Genomic DNA, 26,777 nt, shown 5'->3' with positions numbered 1-26,777 from the left:
GGAAGCTAGCAGAGTATTGTAGATTTTAGTAATAATGTCTTTGTCTGATGTGTCATTGCTAAAGATGTTTTCCCAGTCTGTGGACTCTTATTACTCTCTTGGTGAATCTTTCTATGTACACAAGTGTTTTATCTTCAGTACATCCCATTTGTCAATATGTGCCTCCTCTGTGTGTGTGTCCTTCCCTATTTCTGATAGCCTGTGTATTCCCTGTGCCAAAGTTCTCAAGTTGATCCCAATTCCCTCATTGATAGTTTGGGGTTTAACTTCAAGGTCTGTGATCCACCTTGAGTTTATTCTTGTGCATGGAGTGAGATAAGGGTCTTGCTTCATTTTTCTGCATGTTAATATCCATTTTTTCCAGCACCACGTGTTAAAGAAAGCATCTGCTTCCCATTTGATATATTTGGGGCCCTTATCAAAGATTTGCTGTCTGTTTGCTGATGCCTTTATTTCTGGGTTTTCAGTTCTTTTCCATTGGTCTGAGTATCTGTCATTGTACCAATACCATGCAGTTTTGATTACTGTGGCTGTATAGTATGTGCCAAAGTCAGGTAAAGCAAGCCTTCCCACGGTGTCCTTCCTCTTGAGGAGTTCTCTGCTAATTCTGGGTTTCTTCCCTCTCCATATGAAATTGGTAATCAGTTTTTCCATTTCTTTGAAGAAAGATGATGGTAATTTTATCGGGATGGCATTAAACTTATATAGTGCTTTTGGCAGAACTGACATCTTAACTATATTAAGTCTCCCAATCCAAGAGCATGGAATATTCTTCCATTTGTTGAGGTCACTCTTGGTTTCTTGTAATAGTGTTCTATAGTTTTCCCTATATAGATCTTTTGTTTTTTCAGTCAGGTGAATCCCTAGATATTTCAATTTGTGTTTGGCTATTGTGAAGGGTACCACTTTTTTGATCTCTTCTTCTGTGGTCTTATCTGATGTGTATAACAGTCCGATGGACTTCTGTTTGTTGATCTTGTATCCTGCCACTCTGCCAAACTCCTCTATTGCTTCCAGTACTCCCTTTGTGGAACTTTTGGGATTTTCCATATATAAAATCATATCATCTGCAAATAACGATAATTTCACCTCTTTCTTCCACAGACGAATGCCTTTGATGTCTCTTCTTTGCCCTATGCTGTTAGCTAAAACCTCCAGCACGATATTAAATAGGAGTGGAGACAAGGGGCATCCTTGTCTGGTCCCCTTTTTCAGTGGGATTGTTAGACTTTTCTCCACTGACTACTACGTTGGCTGTTGGTTTTTCATATATAGCTTGTATTATCTTGAGAACCTTTCCTTCCATTCCTATCTTCGCAAGTGTCTTAAACAGGAATTGGTATTGGATGTTGTCGAATGCTTTTTATGCATCTATTGATATTATCATGTGGTTCTTATACTTTTTCATGTCAATGTGACGAATAATACTAATGGTCTTTCGTATGTTGAACCATCCCTGAATCCCTGGTGTGAATCCAACTTGGTCATGGTGAATTATTTGTTTTATATACTTTTGTATTCTGTTGGCTAGTATTTTGTTAAGAATTTTTGCATTGATGTTCATTAGGGATATTGGTCTGTAGTTCTCGATTCTTGTGGGATCCTTGCCCGGTTTGGGTATCAGAGTTATACGAGCTTCATAGAAGGAGTTTGCCATCTTTTTCTATGTTCTGGAAAAGTTTGTGTAGGATTGGTATTAGTTCTTCCCTGAATGCTTGGTAGAATTCTCCAGTGTAGCCATCTGGTCCAGGGGATTTTTTTGTCGGTAATCCCTTGATAACCTTTTCTATTTCTTCTATTGCTATGGGTCTGTTGAGATTCTTGATGTCCACCGAGGATAGTCTAGGGAGGGATTGTTTTTCCAGGAATTTGTCCATGTCTTCCAAATTGTTGAATTCATTGGAGTACAATCCTTCATAGTACTATGTAACTATCCCTTTGATTTCATTAGGGTCTGTTGTAATGACCCCTCTTTCATCCCTTATTCTTGCTATTGAGTTTTGTTCCCTCCTTTCTTTGGTTAGGTTTGCCAATGGTCTATCAATCCTGTTTATCCTTTCAAAAAACCAACTTTTAGCTATATTAATTTTTTCCACAGTTTTTTTTTATTTTCCCTCTCCTGAATCTCAGCCCTGATTTTTTAATAATTTCTTTTCTTTTGCTATTAGTAGGATTGTCTTGCTGATTCTGCTCTAGTTTTTGTAAAATTTGTGTCAGCATATCCCTCATGAGTCTCTCTTCCTTTCTTAGGTGTGCTTGTATTGCTATGAAACTTCCTCTGATAACTGCCTTTGCTGTGTTCCGTAAGTTTTTTGGTACGTCATGTGCTCATTTTTGTTGGTTTCGAGAAATTTCCTGATTTCATCTCTGATCTGCACCAGTACGCACTCCTTTTGCAGTAGAGAGTTATTCATCTTCCAATTATTTGCTCTTATTTTCTTTGTCTTCCTTTGTTGATTTCCAGTCTTATGGCACAGTGGTCAGAAAGAGAGGTCTGTATTATTTCAATGTGCTTAAATTTATGTAGATATGTCTTATGCCCCAGCATGTGGTCTATCTTCGAATATGTGCCATGGGAACTTGAAAAGAATGTGAATTTTTTTATATTTGGATGAAAAACTCTGTAAATATCTATCAGGTCAAATTGTCTAATTGTGGAGTTTAGCTCTCTAGTCTCCTTGTTGAGTTTCTTTCCCTGTGCTTTATCTTTCTCAGTGAGTGGTGTGTTGAAGTCACCCACTATAATTGTCGAGTCTGTGATTTCTTTCTTAATCTTTTGGAGTGTTTGGTTGACATATTGAGCTGGTCTTTCATTCGGGGAATATATGTTTACAATGCTTAGTGGTTCATTGTCTACGATTCCCTTGAGCATTATATAGTGTCCCTCCTTATCTCTTTTTATGGTTTGCACTTTGAGGTCAATTTTATCTGAGATTAGGATTGCAACCCCTGCTTTTTTTGTATTGCTGTTTGCTTGGTAGCCCCTTCTCCAGCCTTTGATTCTCAGCCTATTTTTGTCTGTAGCCTTGAGATGTGTCTCCTGTAGGCAGCAGATTGATGGGTTGTGTTTTCTAAGCCAGTCTGCTAGTCTCCGTCTTTTAATGCCTGAGTTCAGGCCATTGATATTCAGGGTTATTATCTCCATGTGCGGACTCTGTGATGTCATTTTATACCTTTTGTGTTGGGTGTTTTCCTACTTTCCTTTCTCATTAGTGCGTGTTTTGTGTGTGTATCATTCTTGACTTCTTTCCATTCTTAAGCCATTGCTATCTTGGGGGTCTGTTTTCTCTTTGTTGCCCTCTGGGTGAGGTTGTTCTATGTGACGGTCTCTTATTTGTGCTTGGTGAGTGTTGTTCTTTTGCCCATACTGAGTCGGCGAGGATCTTTTGTAAGGCTGGGTTTGTTGTAACGTATTTTTTGAGTTTTTCCTTGTTTGGGAAGACTTTTACTTCTCCATCGATCTTGATTGATAATTTGGCTGGGTAGAGTATTCTTGGATTTGCGTTGTTTTCCTTCAATTTTTGGAATATGTAACTCTACTCTCTCCTTTTTTTCATAGATTCTGCTGATCGGTCTGAGCATATTCTTATGTGGGAACCTTTATATGTGCTTGCTTGTTTTTCCCTAGCTGCTCTCATGATTTTCTCCTTTTCCTCAAAGTTGGATAGTTTAACTATTATGTGCCTTGGTGATTTCTTCTTGGGGTCCCGTTGTGCTGGTGTTCTTTCAGCCTCCTGGATAGTTGCCTGGTTTTCATTCATTAGGCTGGGGAAGTTTTCCTCCAAGAATTCTCTCGCTATTGTTGCAGATGACTTCTTTGTTGTGTCTTCCTCCGGTAGGCCAATAATTCTAATGTTGTTCTGCTTCATAGCATCAGACATAGCTCTTAGGTTTTCTTCGGCTTCTCTGATGCTCTTACTAGATTTTTGTTCACGTTTATTAAAGTCTGCTTGGCTGTCCTCCAAGACACTGATGCGGTTCTCTGATTCCTCCAATCGATTCTCAAGGAACATGATTCTGCTATTGTTTTTCGTTATCTCCTCCCTAAGCTCCTGTATTTCCCTTTGGTGTATGGCTTTTATCTCCTCTATCATTTCATCCTTTTTATGTATTGTTTCCCTCATATCCTGCATGGCTCCACGCAGCATTCTGAGAATTTCTTTGTGTGGCATCTCAATGTCTGCTTCTTCTATGTATGTTGTTATGTTCAGGATATCTTCTGCCTTTGCCTTTTGTTTCTCCAGTTTTTTCATTGAGGTCATTGGGACTAATGGTTGTTTGCGTTGAGTTGTTTTACAGGGACCAGGTGCCATTTTCTAGGCTCTCTCTGGGAGACTTATAGGAATGTTTCTTCGAACTGCCCACAGCTGATTTTACTATGGGATTAACCTCCCACTTTATCCTCCTGTGACTTCCCTATCAAGTGAGTGCCCCAGATGGCTGGTTGGTTGCTTGCCTCAGTGTTGCAGAGGTTGGGCTTTAGTTCCTGCTATTGCTTGGAGGGTTGAAAAGTGTTGGCTGGGCTGCCTTATGCCCCCAGGTACACAGGTAGGAATTCCCTGGTGAAAAGTTGGGCGGAGTATCCCCTGGAGAGAAAGCAGGCCTTTCCCTAGCCTTGGTCTATCTATGCAGGGTGGAGCTCACCTAGCTGGGTGTGGCTCAGGCGTAAATGCCCTAGGGCAAAGGGAGTGTTCTGTAGGTCTGCAGAGGAGTGTGAGAGAACAGGGCAGAAATAAGGAGGAGAAAAATTAAAAAGACCGTTTAGATTGTGCAGGGGTATAGGGAAGCAATGGAAGCAAAAGCAACTATATAGCTGAGTCCCACTCCCTGCATGTGGAGCTGCAAGGGTTTATTCCTTGCCCCAAGCCCCAGCGGTGGGCCGCAGTTGAGCCACAAGAAGAGTCGCAAGAAAGCCGCTGAGCAGCCCTTAGAGAAGTGGGGGGACACAGAGCAGAGATGTTAACAGAAGCCGCAGTGTAGCTGAACCCTGATCCCTGCCTGTGGAGCTGTGGGGGGTTGGGTTTAGTCCCTGCTCAGACAACGCGGCGCGGCAAGCTGTGGCCGTGCCATGAAAAAACCCCTGCGCAGCCCTCCAAGGCTGTGTGGGAACAGAGAGCAGAGATGCAAACAGAAGCAACAGTGCAGCTGAACCCCATCCCTGGCGGCGGAGCCGCAAGGGTCCCGTCCCAGCCCTGAGGCAGACAGGGGAAAACTGTGGCTGTGCTGAGACCAAGCCCCGCCACAGGCTCCAAATGGTCTCGGCTCCAGCAGAAACAGAGGCTGGGCTAGGGTCAAGCCCCAGCTGCTTCCACTGAGGTAAGCCAAAAGCCCCCAGCCCCTCAAAACCCCGTGGGTCTGTGGCTACTTATTTTTACGATGTGCCTCCTGCAATCCAGCAGCGTTGAATTTCCTCTAAGCAACTCTCCTGGGCTGGATTCTGCGGAGTACCCCTGGTATGTGTCACTCCGTCGCCATCTTCCGGGAAACCGGGAGACAGTAACTCTTTATGGGAGTAGAAAGCTTCCTCTTTCTAAAGCGGAGTGAAACTGCTGGCGCTGAGGTTAGCAGCTCATCTCACCACCCCACTTCTCCCCCAGTTCAATCCCTGGGAGCCCTTGGCTCCTCAAGCCCAGCCTCTTTCCTTAAAAGCAACCAGCTTTACTTACTCTGGGTGGGGCGCCCACTGCGCAGTCTCACCCTCTTGCTCTTGGTGCTGCTTTGGCCCCTCCGTGGCCCCTCCTCAAATGTCACCACTGTCACTTGGTTCGAGGAGTTTCAAAGCACAGGGATCTCAGGGTCCAAAAGGCACACACTGCCTACCTGGCTCTTCTCTCATGCTGGTAGTGAGATTTCCCCTCCTCCTACTTCTGAGATGTCTCCTTTTCCTGACGCCTCGCTGCTGGCACTCACCCACAGAATCCCATCGGCATCTTCCTCCCCCTTCTCTTCGCCAGATCCATGAGGGGGAAAGTCGTTTGGTGGGGCCGGAGTAACAAAGACTATGGCTACAAGAGTGATCTTACACAATCCTCTGCTCTGTACTAGTGTGACATGACATACCATGTCTCTTATGGTTGAAGAATACAGGCTTACTGAGGGGCAGTCTATAATACTGTGTTTAAACAAACGTAAAACTTTTCATTTTATGAAAAACCCAATTACAAAAACGAGGAACAGAACATCTGTTAGACTGGTTTTCTTTATTCTGCTCATAGCAAGTCAGACGTTCCCATGGACTTCAGCAAGCCCTCATATTTTGGTTATGTTTTCTGGCTACTAAGATTTCAGTTAGTGAATTTCTGCTTTAAGTCATCAAAATAGCATTCACTAAATTACCGGCTATTATAATGTGTTCACTGAGGAAAAAGCCTAGCCCATGGAAAAATTTTTAAGTCTTGCCCCCAAGTGAGCAATTTGTCTTTGGCTCCGTGTGTGTGTTCATTAAATTTCATAATGTGTTGATAAATGATCATAAATTGTAGATGCTTTATTACTCTAAGAAGTTAACTGACCCGAGTGTATGATCATATGACATCCCTGCCGCCCCTCGTTGGCGTTTCGGTAACAGGGAGTGGGGAGGTACTTACAGATACACTTTCCCGCTGGGCGAGCCTTTCCAGGTGCTCACAGAAGCTTTGCTGCCCAGCAAAATCCACAGTTGGGGTTTGGAAAGTAGGTTGTAGACTTAGGACCTGTGTTAGTCTGGGCAGGCAAGAAAAACAAATCCAGACACTCATATGTATATAAGAAAGAGCAATTGAATGTTGAGAAAACATTCCACATCAAGTCCAGAAGTCCAGTCTTAGCCCATATGTTCAATACTAGTCCATAGACTCACACAACCATGCAGTGATGCTGAATGCAGGAAGAGCACAGGGAAGAAAGTCTTGGGATCCAGTGGCGATAGAAGCATCTCAGTGCTGACTGGAGTCTCCACGTGGCTCCTCCAATTCCCAGGGCTCTGGCTGCCCCAGCATAGCTCCCTCAGGCTCATCCTCAGGAATGTCTCACAGGGAGTGAGCGGGTGTGCCGCCTCCAGTGAGCTATATATCTCTTTAGTGCCCCCAAATGAGGTCATCAAACTGCGACCTGATTGACAGGCTAACTTGTCTCAAATTGACAACGGATTCTGTAACTACCGCAGGACCTCAGGCCAATGTAGCCTTTAGCGCACCTGATCAAATACGTCCTGTCCATTCCCCATGTATCTGGTTCACTGAAGTGGAATAGCCTTGCACCTGTGTATGCTAAGGAGCCCTGGTGGTGCCTTGTGGGTTAAGTGTTGGGCTGCTAACTGCAAGGTCAGCGGTTCAAATCCACCAGCCGCTCCTTGGGGTGGGGGGAGATGAGGTTCTCTGCTCCGTAAAAACCTCCAGCCTCAGAAGCCCGAAGGAGAAGTTCTCTGTCCTGTAGCTAGGTTCACCATGAGTCAGGATCAATTGGATGGGTTTGAGGTCTTATGTGTGTTGGGCCATGTGCAGTAAGTGAGCAAAGTGACTTCCAAATAGGAAGGCAGTCGGAGAGGAGGGTCCATGGGAAGCTAATGGGTAAAACAATGGGGGTGGCTGGGAGTGGGGGGGGTGATTTAAGCATGGCTTACGTTCCTGCTATCTCAAGTTTTAAACGCCCGTTTCTCATAAAGCAAGAAGGAAGAACATTCTTAAAGGCTGAGCCCTGTGGGTGCCTGTGTCATTCCCTTCACACGTTCACTGGGGGTTCACAGCCATGGAGTGAGTAAAGGGCTCTCTCCCTGTGAGGGAAAGAGGTTTGTCATTTTAGATATCCAGTCTCTAGAACATCACAGCTACCATGAAAAACTGTTAACCAGGCCAGTGCGCACACACGCGTATGCATGCATCAGCATTGCAAAGACCTGTGTGTTTCATATCTAGTTTATAAATTGTGGGTGCCCACATCTATTTTAAAAGGTCCTTGTTCTAAATTCATTATGAGGATGGCTGTGGATATGCGAGCCCAACTGCAGACACCGACAGACAGCCGCAACCACGCTGCCAGTAGGAGGGGGCTTCAAAACGGTGGGGAAGTGGAACTCACAGGCAGGAGCATCTTTCCGCCGCCACCCGCACCCCCCTCATGTTCTCCATGTGGCAGGCCACTGCTCTCATCCCTTGCCTGTGTGGACTTTGTAACTCTGCTGATCCCTGTGGAAAGCCAAGGAAACCCCGCCGGGGAGAGGTGGAATTGATTGCCCGAAGTCACACCGCTAATAAGTGGAACAGGGGTAACGTCACCTGGACAGCCTAGATCCAGTCATGTGCTCCCAACGGCTCCCAAGTAGAAACCTGGACCACGCCCAGGAGTCGTGGGATCGGGCCTCCCCTCCCTGTCCAAGACTGAGGGGCACTCCACCTGCTGGTTTTAGCCTCACGTAATAGAATCTGGAGAGCCAGGGTGTTGGGGGAATGGCGTAGCTCTGCTTCTGCCATTAGCTGTTTATTTCCACCTCATAGGGGTGAATGCTATTTTGAGTCTGCTCCACCCCAGCAGAATTATCTCATGAGAAAGAAAATCATCTTGCCACCGAGGCTGAAATCATCAGCCCGCCAAGGTGGATGCTGATTGTACCCTAGTTTGCTGCCACTGGCCGGGCCTTGGGGCAGCTCCCGAAGACCCCCAGGAAGGATCCAGTCCTCCCCCAGGACCAGGCTCCTGGAAGAGGACAGCAGGAGTTAGAGAGGTTCCCTCCCTTGGCTCCTCTAACTTAGGTTAGAGGAAACCACTTCCAAGAAGTTGCTGGCCATCAACAGGCCTCCCAGTGCACAGTGGAGAAGCTTTGTCAGCCCAGTGCCTTTGGTCCCGGCCTCTATTTCTGCATGGCAGTAGAAAAGGCAGTCAACATCACCAACACCACACAACCGAGTGGAGTGGGTCTGGGGTCTCACCTGCTGCTTCAGTGACTGTGACCTTTGGGAGGCAGATGGCTGCCAGGCTTTCCTTCTGAGGAGCTCTGGGAGAACCTGAACCTCCAGCCTCTCAGTTGCAGCAGGTTTAACTATCTCTGCTCTACAGGGACTTCACTGAAAAGGTCTTAGAGATACCAGTTAAAGAGCCGGACTCCTTGACTATAAGGTTTTGATTGGGAAAACTCTGGCTTTTTAAAATAAATCATTTTATTGGGGGCTCTTACAGCTCTTGTAACAATCCATACATCAATTATATCAAGCACATTTGTACATATATTGCCATCATCATTTTTCTACTTGAGCCCCTGGTATCAGTATCTCTTTTTTCCCTCCCGCGCTTGTGACCCCTTGATAAATTATAAATTATTATTTTCTTATGCCATCTGTTGTCTCCCTTCATCCATGTTTCCGTTGTTCATCACCCTGGGGAGGTAGGGGGGAGTTATACATTGATCATTGTGATCGGTTCCCCCTTTGTCCCATCACCTTCCTCCCTACCCTCATGGTATCGATACTCCCTTTATTGTTTCTGAGGGGTTTATCTGTCCCTGTATTCCTTGTGTCCAGAGCTCTTATCTGTACCAGTGTACATGCTCTGGTCTAGCCAGATTTGTAAGGTAGAACTGGGGTCATAATAGTCGGGGGAGGGGAGACATTAAAGAACTAGAGCAGTCGTTCTCAACCTCACTGATGCTGCTACCCTTTAATACAGTTCTGCCTGTTGTGGTGACCCTCAAACCATACAATTATTTTCGTTGCTACTTCATAACTGTCATTTTGCTACTGTTATGTTTCAGGTGGCCCCTGTGAAAGGGTTGTTTGAACCCCAAAGGGGTCACAGGTTGAGAACCGCTGAACTAGAGGAATGTTTTGCATTTCGTCGATGCTATACTGCACCCTAGCTGGCTTGTCCCTTCCTTGTGACCCTTCTGTGAGGGGATGTCCAATTGTCTACAGAGGGGCTTTGCGTCTCTACTCTGCCCTCATTTGCATCTAAATGATTGTTTGGGGTATTCTGATGCCTGATTCCATCAACACCTTGTGATCACACAGGCTGGATTGCTTCTTCCATGTGGGCTTTGTTGCTTGCCTGCTAGATGGCCGCTTGTTTAACTTCAAGTCTTTAAGATCCCAGATGCTATATCTTCTAATAGCCAAGCACTATCAGCTTTCTTCACCACCTTTGTTTCTGCGCCTATTTTGTCTCCAGCAATCGTGTTGGTATGGTGAACATCACAGAATGCCAGGTTGTTTGAACAGCGTGTTCTTGTTTTGAGGGAGTACTTGAGTAGAGGCCCACTGTCCATCTGCTACCTTGATACTTAACCTATAAATATATGTACATAGACCTGTATCCCGATTATTATATGAGTGTATTTACAAATATACATTGCCTATATTTATACCTCTATAAATGCCCTTTGCCTCCTAGTTCTTTCCTCTATTTGGTTTGGAAAACTCTTAAGGGTTGTTACATTAAGATCTGCCACTGCCCACAAATACTTCTCTGTGAATATGGTTCGTGCAGGCACTTTCCTAGGGAAAGGTCACGCTTCCTCATGGCGTGTGTGGCTGTGAGACTGGGAGCTTTGCCAGCAGGGTTTCCAATCCCAGCAGGGACTCTCACATAGCCAGGTTTCAGCAGACCTTTCAGGTAGAAGAAAGGTCTTGTGTGAAACATCGAACGCTTAAGCAATGACAACCCTGTAGACCACAACAGAATCTTGTCCAAGGGTGTGCTGGGAAATGGTGCCTGAGGTTAGAGCAGGCGCTCAGGGTACATAGCGGTTGCAACAGTGGACTCCCAAGGATCATAAATAGGGCATTTCCTTGGGTTGTACATTGGGTCACACTGAGTCAGAGCCCATTGAACTGCACTAACACAACATGAGAGAGGGCTAGGGTGAAACTTAAAAGCTGATCCATCAAGTTTTCTTGAGGGTAAGTCAACGTTAGTTGACTTATTGTTTTCCATATGATGCTTAGCAGGAAAGAACAATTTATTCACAGAGTTGGTTGGTCGCCTGGTTTGGTATCCAACGAAATATTCTCTACACAATCTCTCCACCTATAACACTAGTTTTAAATCCAGAGTGACTACAGCTTACTGATTGTTCTGGATGATGGCGGTGGTGGTGATGCATACGCATGCGCCCCACATTCACATTGCCTGTTGAAATCTCTCACCATCTGTAGCTAATAGTCATGAGTTTGGACTCGGGCAGGTCCAGGACCACATCTCAGCCCACCATTCCCCCAGGCTGTGAAACCCTGGCGAAATTGAGTTTTTTCCCTGAGCCCCGTTTTCTTTTCCTGTAAAGTGAAGGCAAGAGTAGCCAACCATGAAGGTTTTAGGAAAAGTCGAGGAGACAATACCCGGAAGGGCTTTGGTGCCTTGTGTGAGGTTGCTGCTGCTGCGGTGTGGCCAAGTCTACACACAAAGAAACTGTCTGCAGAAACTGATGCTCAGTGGCCCAGGATTCGAACCTCAGAATTCATGGCTTAAAAGCCTGGAAACCCTTAAAGCCTGCCGTAGAGTGCACGCGGGGTTGCGGGGGGGGGGGGGGGGGGGTTTGCAAACTGGTGTTGGATTTCTCTCTAGCAGCTCCCATGCTAAGGAGAGGCCTTTGCCTCTTGATCCTTAAAATAAGCCCTTAAGTCTTTCAGCCAATCTGGTTGCCCTTTTGTGAACTTGATCCCATCTAAATATGTCCCCGGTGCCTGTGAGATTCACAAGTAAGCTTAGCCATCTAGGACAGCGTGTCCCGAGCTTTATGGGGTAGGGTTACACTCTCCCTGTCACTTGAGGCCATTCTTCTTGGATGAACTAGCATGGCACCCGTCTTCCTGGATGTGACTTGCGTGACAAACCCACGGCTAAGGTGTGCTTGATAGCCTTGTCTATGGTCTGTCCCCCTGCTTGTCCCAGAAACAAAGTCCCGGCCCCTTCTTTTCTTACACATCTGAAATGAGTTATGGAGTTGACACCAGCATCTTATTCCTGATCACCTTACACACACACACACACACACACACACACACACACACACACACACTAAAACACACACTAAAACACACCCTCCCATCCTCAAAACAGAAATGACCAAGTTGTCTACTAGGAGAACCTCGGTCTCCAGGTTGTCTGGCTTTGTGTGTGGGTAGACCTGGCTGTCCAGTCAGCCACTCTCCATCATGAGTTGGGGGCAGCACTGACCTCTGTATGGCTCCGGAAGGAATTCTACTAAACTTCCGGACACTACTTTCCCTTCCCTGGAAAACGTCATTCCATTTTCAGTTGTAGTGGGCCAAGAGAGCCCCCTCAGTGTATTGCAATTAACCTGAGCATTTAACACCCACATTATTAATATGTTACCCGCTGCCCTTTCAGGCTGACTGCTTTGTGTTTGATTGTTTGGATGCGGGTTTTGGGGGGTGGGGGGGATGCTTTTACATTTATTGCATTGATTTTAAAGTATCAGTGGCAGGTTGAGGGGGAGACTTTCTCAGGCCTGTCCTTAATTGTGTGAAGAACGGTGTTGTGTTTTTATTTCTTGTAAGACAGGGTTTGAAAGTAGCTCATTTTCTCTCCCCACCCCAAATCTGTTGGACTCATCTGGACGTCTTCAATTCGCTTCTTGCCTTCCTTTCTCCCTGCTTTCCCGTCTCCCTCCTGTACTCGATCAGGAGCTCCTTGCGGGTGGAGATTTGGCCTCTTTGAACTGACTGAATTTCGGAGCTTTCCCTTCACCTAACTGTATAAAGATCATTATTTCGGCAGTAGTCTTATTGAACGCAAACCTATTCACATGGTCTCTTCTCAAGCAAAACTGAGTAGCCACAGCCACTAATTGGGAATTATACATGTGCACACGTGGGTGGATAAACATCGGAGTGTGTGTGCACACCTGGGTGTACTTTCTAAAATCAGGGGCAAGTGAGCGGTTTAGACTTTTAAAGATGATTCGCTTTTCTTTAATCACTCTGACTCAGGGGTGGCCAGGAAGGAGACTGGATTCTTTCCTTGGATTATTCTTTTTCCCTCATACAATAGAGAACCATACCGAGAGGCTCATTGGGTCTACCAAGAAAGGCTGTAGACTGTGTCAGATCCCTTTTAACTGGACAGAGAAACCAGAGTGTGTTTCAATGAAAGGAAGGGCAGGCTTGGGATGGGTGTTGAGCTCTCAGACTGCAAGTTGTGCCCGGGTAAATGGAATCCGGTCCCTTCGGCTTCCCAGTGGTTTGTCCACATGCGCGCCCTGTGCCCCAGCAGCATGACAGATGCAGATGGCTTTGCAGTGGTTGGTGGAAGTGCCATTCCCTCGCTAGCTCCATCTCTGATAGTACTTGTGAATTTTCATCTGTGTTTTATGCGCAAAGAAAAATGCTTTTCTTTGACACGGTCCATGGGAAGATAGACCTTCCTTGGTGGGGCATGTGAACAAGGAGACTTGGCGGGGTCGGTGGTCAATCTGGCTGCACGTGCTCCCTGGACCAGAAACTAGATATCGTGATCACGGACGGGCTTTTCTAAAACAGGATGACCGGAACCCTGCCCAAGCTGCCCTTGAGCGTTGAAGTCATACCGGTGGGGGCGGGGGGGGGGCGGGGGGCGGAGATTGAGGGTTCCTGACTCTGTATTCCAACAGTTCAAGTTCTGTACTTAGAAGACTGCGTGTCAGACAGTGGGCCTAAGAAAGCACTCAGGCTCAAGTTCATAAACAGGATGAACTATGTGACAAAAGCCTTATGATATGGAGTCTGTCTATCCCTCCATCCCCACTGGGAATGCTTCCAGTGGTCACAGCTCACTGGTGCCCCCTTGCGGTATACAAGCCTCCTCACAGTCCATTGCCTTGGGTGCAAGCCCCATGGAGAGGAGGGCACACTTAATGTCCAGGTTGAAGGCATGAAGATTGTTTTCTGAATTTCATCCAAACTTCTTATCTTCCTTTCTCTTTCTCTCTCTCCCTCCCTCCCTCCCTCCGTCCGTCCCTTCTCCCCAACCCCACCCCAGGCCAAAGAATTGCCAACTTTGAAGGACAACGATTTCATTAACGAGGGCCAAAAGATTTATATCGACGACAACAACAAAACCGTGTTCCTGGAAAAACTGAAAAAGGACGTCGAGGTAAGAGACATTCCAGTTTGGGCCGGCTCGGTGGTTTTAGGAACTGTTTTAAAAAACCATTTATTTGAATCTGCAGCCAAAGCAAAACTATTTGTTCGAGTATAAAGGGGTGTGTCCCATTATCTGGTCAGGCCTGGAAAGAAATGGGCTGGTTCCTCTGTCCTCTCCTTTAGAGAACAGACAAAAGACGGACGGGCCTCCCAGCCACCTCCACCTGTTCGCTGTCCGTAGGTGGGGTCTGTGTGCAGTTACAGCCCAAAGGAAGGCCAGACTGGAGAAGGGTGGCAAGGGGTGGTTGGCAGAGTATTGAATTCTCCCCACCCTGTCACTTACTCACTGCCACTGAGTCCATTCTGACTCCTAGTGACCCTCCAGGACAGGAACCAGGGACCCCGTGGGTTTCCACGACTAACTCTTTAAGGGAGTAGAAAATCTTATCTTTCTCCCAATGCCAATCAGAACATTTTTTAAAAAACAATTTTTTTGGTAATAATCAAGTTTTTGAGCCCCGCCCCTTTCCCATTACCACATCTCAAGGAGCCCTGGCTGGGTAGTAGTGAAGTACTCAACTGCTAACTGAAAGGTCAGCAGTTTGGACGCACCGGCTTCTCCAAGGGAAAAAGAATGCAATTCTTGGCTTCTCGGAAAATGACAGCTTTGGAAACCCTGCGGGGTGAGTGTCATTCTGTTCTGTCCTACGGGGTCGCCAGGAGTAGGGATTCGTCAACAGCAGTGGGCTGGGGGTTGGGGGAAGCCACATCTCAGTGTGGGTAAACCTCAGTAGCCGGCATCATGCCTTGATATTTCCACCAGCCTCTGTGAACATTAGACCCAGCAAGCCAGCCTCCAACTTACCGTGTGAAAACTGCCCCCCAAAAGGGCAGTTTTGACCACTTTTGGGCAGTGGACAATGTTATTCTGTTATCCATAATACATGGTAATGGACTTCTGATCTATCATGGCAGTATTTTCTTTTTTTTTATGGCAGTATTTTCTACTTAAGCTTGCTTTTGCTTTAAAGGATAAAATATACAAGGTGAGAGGAAGAGATATTAATAAAGGTAGTGCAGCTTCCCCACTGGATCTCTTTAGTCATCCCGTAGAAACAGAGGGGGAGAAAGTAACCATTTAAAAACCAATTCTGGGAGTTGTCATCTTAAAATTTGCAGCGTTAAGGCAATGCTAAGAGAATTCTAAATTTAGGCAATTGGTTTAGTTTTTCATAACTGTCCCTTTGTGTGTGTGTGGGTGGGGGGGGGGGTTAGCTTTGAAATACGGTTTCCCAATTACCCGCACTGAGATCTGCTACTCAGGAAGAGACTCCTTGAGTAAAGATGTTTTCCTGTCACCAAATAAAAATCTCCAAAATGACCTGAGCCAAAGATTGGATAGGATATCCTACTCCCCACCAAAGCAGAGCATTAGCATCTTAATTTTAAAATCTTTGAATAGCGTTTTCACTGAAAAACACTCAGCCTGACCAAGAGCATTCCTGGCGATTTTTAGATCAGAAGGTATCTCCATAAAGTATTCTTATGCCATTTTTCCATCCATCGTGGCTTAGAACCTCAATCTGGGTTTTACTTTGTGAAGCCTTCAAGTGTTGACTTAAAAAAAAAAAAGTAAATTGAAACATAAATCCGTATATCTTCCTCTTGGCATGCAGGGTACTACCTTGCTGCAGCCTTTGGTGAGTGGACAATTTCCTTGTTGTCAGTAGTTACTAGGATGCATGTTGGTTAAGGATTCTTTCCTTGCTTTGGGGCTAGTTTGATCTGATAACTGAATACCATAGATAAACAGACTCTTTCTGATTTTTTTTATTGACCAATCAGCACATCTTTGATCTGAGAATGATATGATTTCAGCAAATATGGAAAATAGACCCCAGGGTTATGAGTGACTTGCCAAAAAAATTTTGTTTTCATCTTTTTTTCCCCCTGTTGGCTATCACTCTGATATTTAGATTCCCAGGAATAATGTAACTCAAGCAGCTCAAATTTAGTTGAATTACATAAGGATCCTCTTAGCTCTTTTGTTGTCGCTAATAATGTCCGTTGATTAGAGGATTTGGATCGTTTAATCCCATACATGGCTCTCACACTTAGTTGTTTTGTTGAAATGGAGGCAGAGCATGGAGCAGTCTTTCATTAAGAAATAGTCTCAATGGCTGATAACAGTGTCTGAGTTTTTAAGTTCAAGCAGAAGCATCATTACATTTTTAAGCAGGTAATTACGGTGAAGTCGCTTGACATCTGATCTTGACACCGAGGCTTGAATTTCATGTAGTTTTCTTTTTACATCAATTCCATGCTTTCTCATTTAGCTGACTGGCTAGCCAATTGGAGTTGGAGTGCACTTTGTCTTCCTTCCTTTCTTTTTAATCTAATGCAGAAAGCGGAGTTCTGAGTTTATTGTGGCAAAACAAATGATCCATTTTTTTGTAGGGAAAAGAGAAGAACTCCCATCTCAGAACCTACCTGCCTTTTGCTACTGTTGAAATCTCCTTCTACTGTTAGTAAGCCAGGGAAGGGCATTAACATCAGATAGCTTTGTATGTAACTCTGGTGGCGCTAGTGGGTAATCATTGGACTGCTAACCTCAAGGTTAGCAGTTCAAACCCACTAGCCACTTCCCAGGAGAAAGATGAAAGGCTTTCTGCTCCCATAGAGAGTTACAGCTTCAGAAGCCCACCGGGGGCTGGGGGACGGGGCATTCTGCTCTGCTGTGCTGAGTCATAGTGCTGTGAGTTTGGGTTTGGGTTTAAACATCTGGGAGCCCTTCTCTCAAACAAATGCTGTGTGGAGAGTGTAAGTCAGTATTACCTTCTGACCTGCCTGCTGTTCAGTCTGGAGAATCAACCTTCATCTCCTCTCTGACTGACGCTGACTTATAAACCACACTCAGTGCAAAGCTGTGCTCCTGGGATGGATCGGAGAGCACCTCTCACAAGGCATCGGAACTCACTCTGCATGGTGGCCCACAATTAGAGACACAGGCCCAGGGGGGCAGGTGGGTGGCAGCCAACGTGTCCAGAGCACGTGGAGCCTATGGTCTGCACATGCATGCCTTACCTCGTAATCCTTAAGACAGATCCACTGAGGACGTGGATGGGTGAGAGAATGGAGCCCAGAGCTGCTAAGTCACTGCCCAGCGACACAGCTCCTAAACTCAAACTGGGCAGATGGAGGGGCGCTACATTCCTGATTGTGCTAGAGCACATGAACATTTTCCATGCCTGTGAGAGCACAGCTGAGTTTTTTTTTCCCCTGATAAATACTCCAAAGGAGGAGGATTGTGGGGTTTTTTTTGGGTTTTTTTGGACATGTGGTCAAATAGAACTGGTAAACAGGCTGATTGGAATTTTAATTCTACATCACAGATGTTGCTGGAGGTGACCGTTCACAGGGACAGATGTATTAGCAAGATAAACCAAACTCAAAAACCCAAACTCGCTGCCATCGAGTTGATGATGCCGACTCACAGCGACCCTATGGGACAGGGTAGAACTACCCCTGTGGGTTTCAGAAAGGGTAACGCTTTACAGGAGTAGAAAGCCCCGCCTTTCTCCCCAAGGAGCAGCTGACAGATCTGCTGACCTTGCAGATCGCAGACCAATGCATAACCACTACACCACTGGGGCTCCTTAGATACTTAGCACCCAAATAGTTCATTCAGATCTCTTAGGAAGGATAGTTTATTAACTACTCCTTTGCCACATCATGTTCTCTCTTTTATCCCCCAATAGTTTCATTGAGATATAATTATTAAAAAGAGCTATATATAAATCAGTTCTAGAACATCATCTTCCCACCTCAGGTACTTATTTGGTTTTCATTTCCCAACCTCCCTCACCACAACCACCATCTCTGGTAAGCCATTACACCGATTATTGTCTCTGCACATCCACCCATCCCATGTTTCATATACTGGAAGCCAAAACACAAACACACTCAGCAATTTTTTTAATCAAAGAAAGAAAAAACCAATAACAATATTAAAATAAACAAGGGGTGGGGAGGCGCCTCTATCAGGAAAACAGCAAATATTGAAAACTAGAACAAATTCAAAATGGGTCAAAAGAGAGATCAAATGTTAGCACTTTATAACCTAATTCCATCTGCCACAATCAAGTTTACAATAAACTGTCTGATAGCCAGGTTACTCAGATCCCTCAACTATGATCAGAGGGGGTCCACCGGAGACTTAATCTAAGTAGAGACTGTAGATGGATTTTGAGCTCTGTCTACAAATAGGGTGTTCATAATTTAAGTCCTGATACCTTGGGTCACACAAGCTGGTGTGCTTCTTCTATGTGGACTTAGGTGACGCCTCACTTAGATGACTGCTTGTGTACATTCAAGCCATAAGAACCCCAAGTGCTGTTCTTTCTGATAGCTGGGCACAATCCGGCTTCTTCACACTTCGCTGTAGCCCCCACACCTTCAGTGATCTCTTCCTGAGAGTAAGCAGCAAGCAGGGCCAGCAGCCAGAGTTTTCTAGGAGGATTTGTCCTCAAGCTGATAAAGATCTTCAGGAGGACACTAGCGCAAAGATTTGACCTAAAAGAGTAGTTTTTCAGTAAGAAATCCAATTAGATAGCACATGCTGGTTCTCAAGGTAATAAGGTAGAAGGGAGCATGGGGTATGAGAATGAAAGATTACATAGATTTTTTTCAAAATCTTCAACTTTGGAATCTACACACTTTTAAAAACCAAGGCATTAACATAAGGAGTTTGAAGGAATGGATGGAGAAAAGTAGAAATAAGTGTTTAGTCCCCAAAGTCCACTTGAGGTAAAACCCCACAGAGATCTCTTATTTCCTGTCTCCTCTTCTCTCTCAACCCAGGAGATAAAAGCTAATGAATTGATGGGGTTTTTCCACACGTCTCCTCTTAGCTTGCCTGACTCAAACCATGTTTCAGTCAACATACTTGTGGTGGGGGTGGGGTGGGGTGGGATTAGCAGTACTGACAGGCATGGCAGCCGCTTCCATTGTCCCCTGCATGCCTTGTCATCTTTTCTGCACCCCTAGATGGTGGGGGTGCTGTCCCACTTTGTAGTTAGAAGAACTGAAATAAACTGTCAAGCCGCAGAGCTAGTAAGTGATAAACAAGATCTAATCTCCTAGCCGGCTCCAAATCCGATATTGTTTTTTCCCTTCACAATGGCTGCTACTTTAATTGAACAGAAATAAAGATGCACATTTGCCCCCATCAGCAAAGCCGGTGCTCTTCACTGTACAGTACCTGTACTGTGCTCTTCACTGTACTGCACTCTTCACTGTACTGCACTGTGCTCTTTACTGTACTGCGCTGTGCTCTTCGCTGTACTGCACTCTTCACTGCACCTGTACTGCACTCTTCACTGTACTGCACTCTTCACTGCACCTGTACTGTGCTCTTCACTGTGCTGTACCTGTACTGTGCTCTTCACTGCACCTGTACTGTACTCTTCACTGTACCTGTACTGTATCATGCTCTTCACTGTACTGCACCTGTACTATACTCTTCACTGTACCTGTACTATATCATGCTCTTCACTGTACTGTACCTGTACTGCACTCTTCACTGTACTGCGCTGTGCTCTTCACTGTACTGCGCTCTTCACTGTACTGCGCTGTGCTCTTCACTGTACTGCACCTGTACTGTACTCTTCACTGTACCTGTACTGTATCATGCTCTTCACTGTACCTGTACTGCACTCTTCACTGTACTGCGCTGTGCTCTTCACTGTACTGCACTCTTCACTGCACTGTGCTCTTCACTGTACTGTGCTCTTCACTGTGCTGTACCTGTATGGTGCTCTTCACTGTACTGCACTCTTCACTGTACTGCGCTGTGCTCTTTACTGTACTGCGCTGTGCTCTTCACTGTACTGCACTCTTCACTGCACCTGTACTGCACTCTTCACTGTACTGTGCTCTTCACTGCACCTGTACTGCACTCTTCACTGTACTGCACTCTTCACTGTACCTGTACTCTTCACTGTACCTGTACTGTGCTCTTCAGTGTGCTGTGCTCTTCGCTGCACTGTACTCTTCACTGTACCTGTACTGCGCTCTTCACTGCACCTGTACTGCACTCTTCACTGTACCTGTACTGCGCTCTTCACTGCACCTGTACTGTGCTCTTCACTGTGCTGTACCTGTATGGTGCTCTTCACTGCACCTGTACTGTGCTCTTCACTGTGCTGTACCTGTATGGTGCTCTTCACTGTACGGTGCTCTTCACTGTCCTATGCTCTTCACTGTACTGTACCTGTACTGTGCTCTTCAGTGCGCTGTGCTCTTCACTGCACCTGTACTGTGCTCTTCACTGTACCTGTAAAATATCATGCTCTTCATTACTGTGCTCTTCACTGTACTTCTACTGTACTCTTCACCGTGCTGTGCTTCTCACTATACCTGTGCTGTGCTCTTCACTGCACCTGCACTGTGCTCTTCACTGTACTGTGCTCTTTACTGCACCTGTACTGTACTCTTCACTGCACTGTACCTGTACTGTGCTCTTCACTGCACCTGTACTGTACTCTTCACTGCACCTGTACTGTATCATGCTCTTCACTGTACTGCACCTGTACTGTACTCTTCACTGTACCTGTACTGTATCATGCTCTTCACTGTACTGTACCTGTGCTGTGCTTCTCACTGTACCTGTACTGTATTCTTCACAGCACTGTACTCTTCACTGTACCTGTACTGTATCGTGCTCTTCACTGTAGTGTGCCTGTACTGTATCATGCTCTTCATTGTACTGTATCATGCTCTTCACTGTACCGTGCTCTTCACTGTACCGTGCTCTTCACTGTTCTGTACCTGTACTGTGCTCTTCACTGTCCTGTGCTCTTCACTGTACTGTACCTGTACTGTGCTCTTCACTGCACCTGTACTGTACTCTTCACTGTACCTGTACTGTATCATGCTCTTCACTGTACTGTACCTGTACTGTACTCTTCACTGTGCTGTGCTTCTCACTGTACCTGTACTGTATTCTTCACTGCACTGCACTCTTCACTGTACCTGTACTGTATCGTGCTCTTCACTGTAGTGTACCTGTACTGTATCATGCTCTTCATTGTACTGTATCATGCTCTTCACTGTACCGTGCTCTTCACTGTTCTGTACCTGTACTGTGCTCTTCACTGTCCTGTGCTCTTCACTGTACTGTACCTGTACTGTGCTCTTCACTGCACCGTACCTGTACTGTATCGTGCTCTTCACTGTACCATGCTCTTCAGTGTGCTGTGCTCTTCACAGTGCTGTACCTGTACTATGCTCTTCACTGCACCTGTACTGCGCTCTTCACTGTCCTATGCTCTTCACTGCACCTGTACTGTACTCTTCACTGTACCTGTACTGTACCTACTCTTCACTGTACTGTACCTGTACTGTATTGTGCTCTTCACTGTACTGTATCGTGCTCTTCACTGTACCATGCTCTTCAGTGTGCTGTGCTCTTCACTGCACCTGTACCTGTACTGCGCTCTTCAGTGTGCTGTGCTCTTCGCTGCACTGTACTCTTCACTGCACCTGTACTGTGCTCTTCACTGTGCCGTGCTCTTCACTGCACTGCGCTCTTCACTGTGCTGTACCTGTATGGTACTCTTCACTGTACGGTGCTATTCACTGTAATGTACCTGTACTCTTCACTGTACTGTGCTCTTCAGTGTGCTGTGCTCTTCGCTGCACTGTACTCTTCACTGAACTGTACCTGTACTGTACTCTTCACTGTACCTGTACTGTGTTCTTCATTGTGCTGTGCTTCTCACTGTACCTGTACTGTGCTCTTCACTGCACCTGTACTGCACTCTTCACTGTACTGCGCTGTGCTCTTCGCTGTACTGCACTCTTCACTGCACCTGTACTGTGCTCTTCACTGTGCTGTGCTCTTCACTGCACTGTGCTCTTCACTGTGCTGTACCTGTATGGTACTCTTCACTGTACGGTGCTATTCACTGTAATGTACCTGTACTCTTCACTGTACTGTGCTCTTCAGTGTGCTGTGCTCTTCGCTGCACTGTACTCTTCACTGAACTGTACCTGTACTGTACTCTTCACTGTACCTGTACTGTGTTCTTCATCGTGCTGTGCTTCTCACTGTACCTGTACTGTGCTCTTCACTGCACCTGTACTGCACTCTTCACTGTACTGCGCTGTGCTCTTCACTGTACTGCACTCTTCACTGCACCTGTACTGTGCTCTTCACTGTGCCGTGCTCTTCACTGCACTGCGCTCTTCACTGTGCTGTACCTGTATGGTACTCTTCACTGTACGGTGCTATTCACTGTACTGTACCTGTACTCTTCACTGTACTGTGCTCTTCAGTGTGCTGTGCTCTTCGCTGCACTGTACTCTTCACTGAACTGTACCTGTACTGTACTCTTCACTGTACCTGTACTGTGTTCTTCATCGTGCTGTGCTTCTCACTGTACCTGTACTGTGCTCTTCACTGCACCTGTACTGCACTCTTCACTGTACTGCGCTGTGCTCTTCGCTGTACTGCACTCTTCACTGCACCTGTACTGTGCTCTTCACTGTGCCGTGCTCTTCACTGCACTGCGCTCTTCACTGTGCTGTACCTGTATGGTACTCTTCACTGTACGGTGCTATTCACTGTACTGTACCTGTACTCTTCACTGTACTGTGCTCTTCAGTGTGCTGTGCTCTTCACTGCACTGTGCTCTTCACTGTGCTGTACCTGTACTCTTCACTGTACTGTGCTCTTCAGTGTGCTGTGCTCTTTGCTGCACTGTACTCTTCACTGAACTGTACCTGTACTGTACTCTTCACTGTACCTGTACTGTGCTCTTCATTGTGCTGTGCTTCTCACTGTACCCGTACTGTGCTCTTCAGTGTGCTGTGCTCTTCACTGTACTGCGCTCTTCAGTGTGCTGTGCTTCTCACTGTACCTGTACTGTGCTCTTCACTGCACCTGTACTGCACTCTTCACTGTACTGCACTCTTCACTGCACCTGTACTGTGCTCTTCACTGTGCTGTATCTGTATGGTGCTCTTCACTGCACCTGTACTGTGCTCTTCACTGTACTGTACCTGTACTCTTCACTGTACCTGTACTGTGCTCTTCAGTGTGCTGTGCTTCTCACTGTACCTGTACTGCGCTCTTCACTGTACTGCGCTGTGCTCTTCACTGTGCTGTACCTGTATGGTGCTCTTCACTGCACCTGTACTGTGCTCTTCACTGTACTGTACCTGTACTCTTCACTGTACCTGTACTGTGCTCTTCACTGTACTGCACTCTTCACTGTACCTGTACTGTGCTCTTCAGTGTGCTGTGCTCTTCGCTGCACTGTGCTCTTCTCTGCACTCTTCAGTGTGCTGTGCTCTTCACTGTACTGTGCTCTTCAGTGTGTTGTGCTCTTCACTGCACTGTGCTCTTCAGTGTGCTGTACCTGTACGGTGCTCTTCACTGTACCTGTACTATATCATGCTCTTCACTGTACTGTACCTGTACTGTGCTCTTCATTGTGCTGTGCTTCTCACTGTACCTGTACTGTGCTCTTCAGTGCGCTGTGCTCTTCACTGCACCTGTACTGTGCTCTTCACTGTACCTGTAAAATATCATGCTCTTCATTACTGTGCTCTTCACTGTACTTGTACTGTACTCTTCACTGTGCTGTGCTTCTCACTATACCTGTGCTGTGCTCTTCACTGCACCTGCACTGTGCTCTTCACTGTACTGTGCTCTTTACTGCACCTGTACTGTACTCTTCACTGCACTGTACCTGTACTGTGCTCTTCACTGCACCTGTACTGTACTCTTCACTGTACCTGTACTGTATCATGCTCTTCACTGTACTGTACCTGTGCTGTGCTTCTCACTGTACCTGTACTGTATTCTTCACAGCACTGTACTCTTCACTGTACCTGTACTGTATCGTGCTCTTCACTGTAGTGTGCCTGTACTGTATCATGCTCTTCATTGTACTGTATCATGCTCTTCACTGTACCGTGCTCTTCACTGTACCGTGCTCTTCACTGTTCTGTACCTGTACTGTGCTCTTCACTGTCCTGTGCTCTTCACTGTACTGTACCTGTACTGTGCTCTTCACTGCACCTGTACTGTACTCTTCACTGTACCTGTACTGTATCATGCTCTTCACTGTACTGTACCTGTACTGTACTCTTCACTGTGCTGTGCTTCTCACTGTACCTGTACTGTATTCTTCACTGCACTGCACTCTTCACTGTACCTGTACTGTATCGTGCTCTTCACTGTAGTGTACCTGTACTGTATCATGCTCTTCATTGTACTGTATCATGCTCTTCACTGTACCGTGCTCTTCACTGTTCTGTACCTGTACTGTGCTCTTCACTGTCCTGTGCTCTTCACTGTACTGTACCTGTACTGTGCTCTTCACTGCACCGTACCTGTACTGTATCGTGCTCTTCACTGTACCATGCTCTTCAGTGTGCTGTGCTCTTCACAGTGCTGTACCTGTACTATGCTCTTCACTGCACCTGTACTGTACTCTTCACTGTACCTGTACTGTACCTACTCTTCACTGTACTGTACCTGTACTGTATTGTGCTCTTCACTGTACTGTATCGTGCTCTTCACTGTACCATGCTCTTCAGTGTGCTGTGCTCTTCACTGCACCTGTACCTGTACTGCGCTCTTCAGTGTGCTGTGCTCTTCACTGTACTGTACTCTTCACTGCACCTGTACTGTGCTCTTCACTGTGCCGTGCTCTTCACTGCACTGCGCTCTTCACTGTGCTGTACCTGTATGGTACTCTTCACTGTACGGTGCTATTCACTGTAATGTACCTGTACTCTTCACTGTACTGTGCTCTTCAGTGTGCTGTGCTCTTCGCTGCACTGTACTCTTCACTGAACTGTACCTGTACTGTACTCTTCACTGTACCTGTACTGTGTTCTTCATTGTGCTGTGCTTCTCACTGTACCTGTACTGTGCTCTTCACTGCACCTGTACTGCACTCTTCACTGTACTGCGCTGTGCTCTTCGCTGTACTGCACTCTTCACTGCACCTGTACTGTGCTCTTCACTGTGCTGTGCTCTTCACTGCACTGTGCTCTTCACTGTGCTGTACCTGTATGGTACTCTTCACTGTACGGTGCTATTCACTGTAATGTACCTGTACTCTTCACTGTACTGTGCTCTTCAGTGTGCTGTGCTCTTCGCTGCACTGTACTCTTCACTGAACTGTACCTGTACTGTACTCTTCACTGTACCTGTACTGTGTTCTTCATCGTGCTGTGCTTCTCACTGTACCTGTACTGTGCTCTTCACTGCACCTGTACTGCACTCTTCACTGTACTGCGCTGTGCTCTTCACTGTACTGCACTCTTCACTGCACCTGTACTGTGCTCTTCACTGTGCCGTGCTCTTCACTGCACTGCGCTCTTCACTGTGCTGTACCTGTATGGTACTCTTCACTGTACGGTGCTATTCACTGTACTGTACCTGTACTCTTCACTGTACTGTGCTCTTCAGTGTGCTGTGCTCTTCGCTGCACTGTACTCTTCACTGAACTGTACCTGTACTGTACTCTTCACTGTACCTGTACTGTGTTCTTCATCGTGCTGTGCTTCTCACTGTACCTGTACTGTGCTCTTCACTGCACCTGTACTGCACTCTTCACTGTACTGCGCTGTGCTCTTCGCTGTACTGCACTCTTCACTGCACCTGTACTGTGCTCTTCACTGTGCCGTGCTCTTCACTGCACTGCGCTCTTCACTGTGCTGTACCTGTATGGTACTCTTCACTGTACGGTGCTATTCACTGTACTGTACCTGTACTCTTCACTGTACTGTGCTCTTCAGTGTGCTGTGCTCTTCACTGCACTGTGCTCTTCACTGTGCTGTACCTGTACTCTTCACTGTACTGTGCTCTTCAGTGTGCTGTGCTCTTTGCTGCACTGTACTCTTCACTGAACTGTACCTGTACTGTACTCTTCACTGTACCTGTACTGTGCTCTTCATTGTGCTGTGCTTCTCACTGTACCCGTACTGTGCTCTTCAGTGTGCTGTGCTCTTCACTGTACTGCGCTCTTCAGTGTGCTGTGCTTCTCACTGTACCTGTACTGTGCTCTTCACTGCACCTGTACTGCACTCTTCACTGTACTGCACTCTTCACTGCACCTGTACTGTGCTCTTCACTGTGCTGTATCTGTATGGTGCTCTTCACTGCACCTGTACTGTGCTCTTCACTGTACTGTACCTGTACTCTTCACTGTACCTGTACTGTGCTCTTCAGTGTGCTGTGCTTCTCACTGTACCTGTACTGCGCTCTTCACTGTACTGCGCTGTGCTCTTCACTGTGCTGTACCTGTATGGTGCTCTTCACTGCACCTGTACTGTGCTCTTCACTGTACTGTACCTGTACTCTTCACTGTACCTGTACTGTGCTCTTCAGTGTGCTGTGCTTCTCACTGTACCTGTACTGTGCTCTTCACTGCACCTGTACTGCACTCTTCACTGTACTGCACTCTTCACTGTACCTGTACTGTGCTCTTCAGTGTGCTGTGCTCTTCGCTGCACTGTGCTCTTCTCTGCACTCTTCAGTGTGCTGTGCTCTTCACTGTACTGTGCTCTTCAGTGTGTTGTGCTCTTCACTGCACTGTGCTCTTCAGTGTGCTGTACCTGTACGGTGCTCTTCACTGTACCTGTACTATATCATGCTCTTCACTGTACTGTACCTGTACTGTGCTCTTCATTGTGCTGTGCTTCTCACTGTAC

General features: G+C 46.3%; 1 protein-coding gene across 2 annotated transcripts in view; it reads left to right on the top strand.

The window, feature by feature from the left end:
• The window catches only part of PIP4K2A (phosphatidylinositol-5-phosphate 4-kinase type 2 alpha), a 255,060-nt gene that overhangs the window by 174,142 nt on the left and 54,141 nt on the right, over positions 1-26,777 (top strand). For both annotated transcript variants that reach the window (XM_075552483.1, XM_075552482.1), the window contains one exon: positions 13,942-14,055. In XM_075552483.1, the coding sequence (XP_075408598.1) occupies positions 13,942-14,055 (114 nt within the window). The remainder of the gene's footprint in view (positions 1-13,941; positions 14,056-26,777) is intronic.

This window comes from Tenrec ecaudatus, chromosome 6 (assembly GCF_050624435.1).
Source record: "Tenrec ecaudatus isolate mTenEca1 chromosome 6, mTenEca1.hap1, whole genome shotgun sequence".
Lineage (NCBI taxonomy): Eukaryota > Metazoa > Chordata > Mammalia > Afrosoricida > Tenrecidae > Tenrec > Tenrec ecaudatus.
The sequence above is the reverse complement of the archived record's forward strand: the minus strand, read 5'-3'. Positions and strand labels throughout refer to the sequence as shown.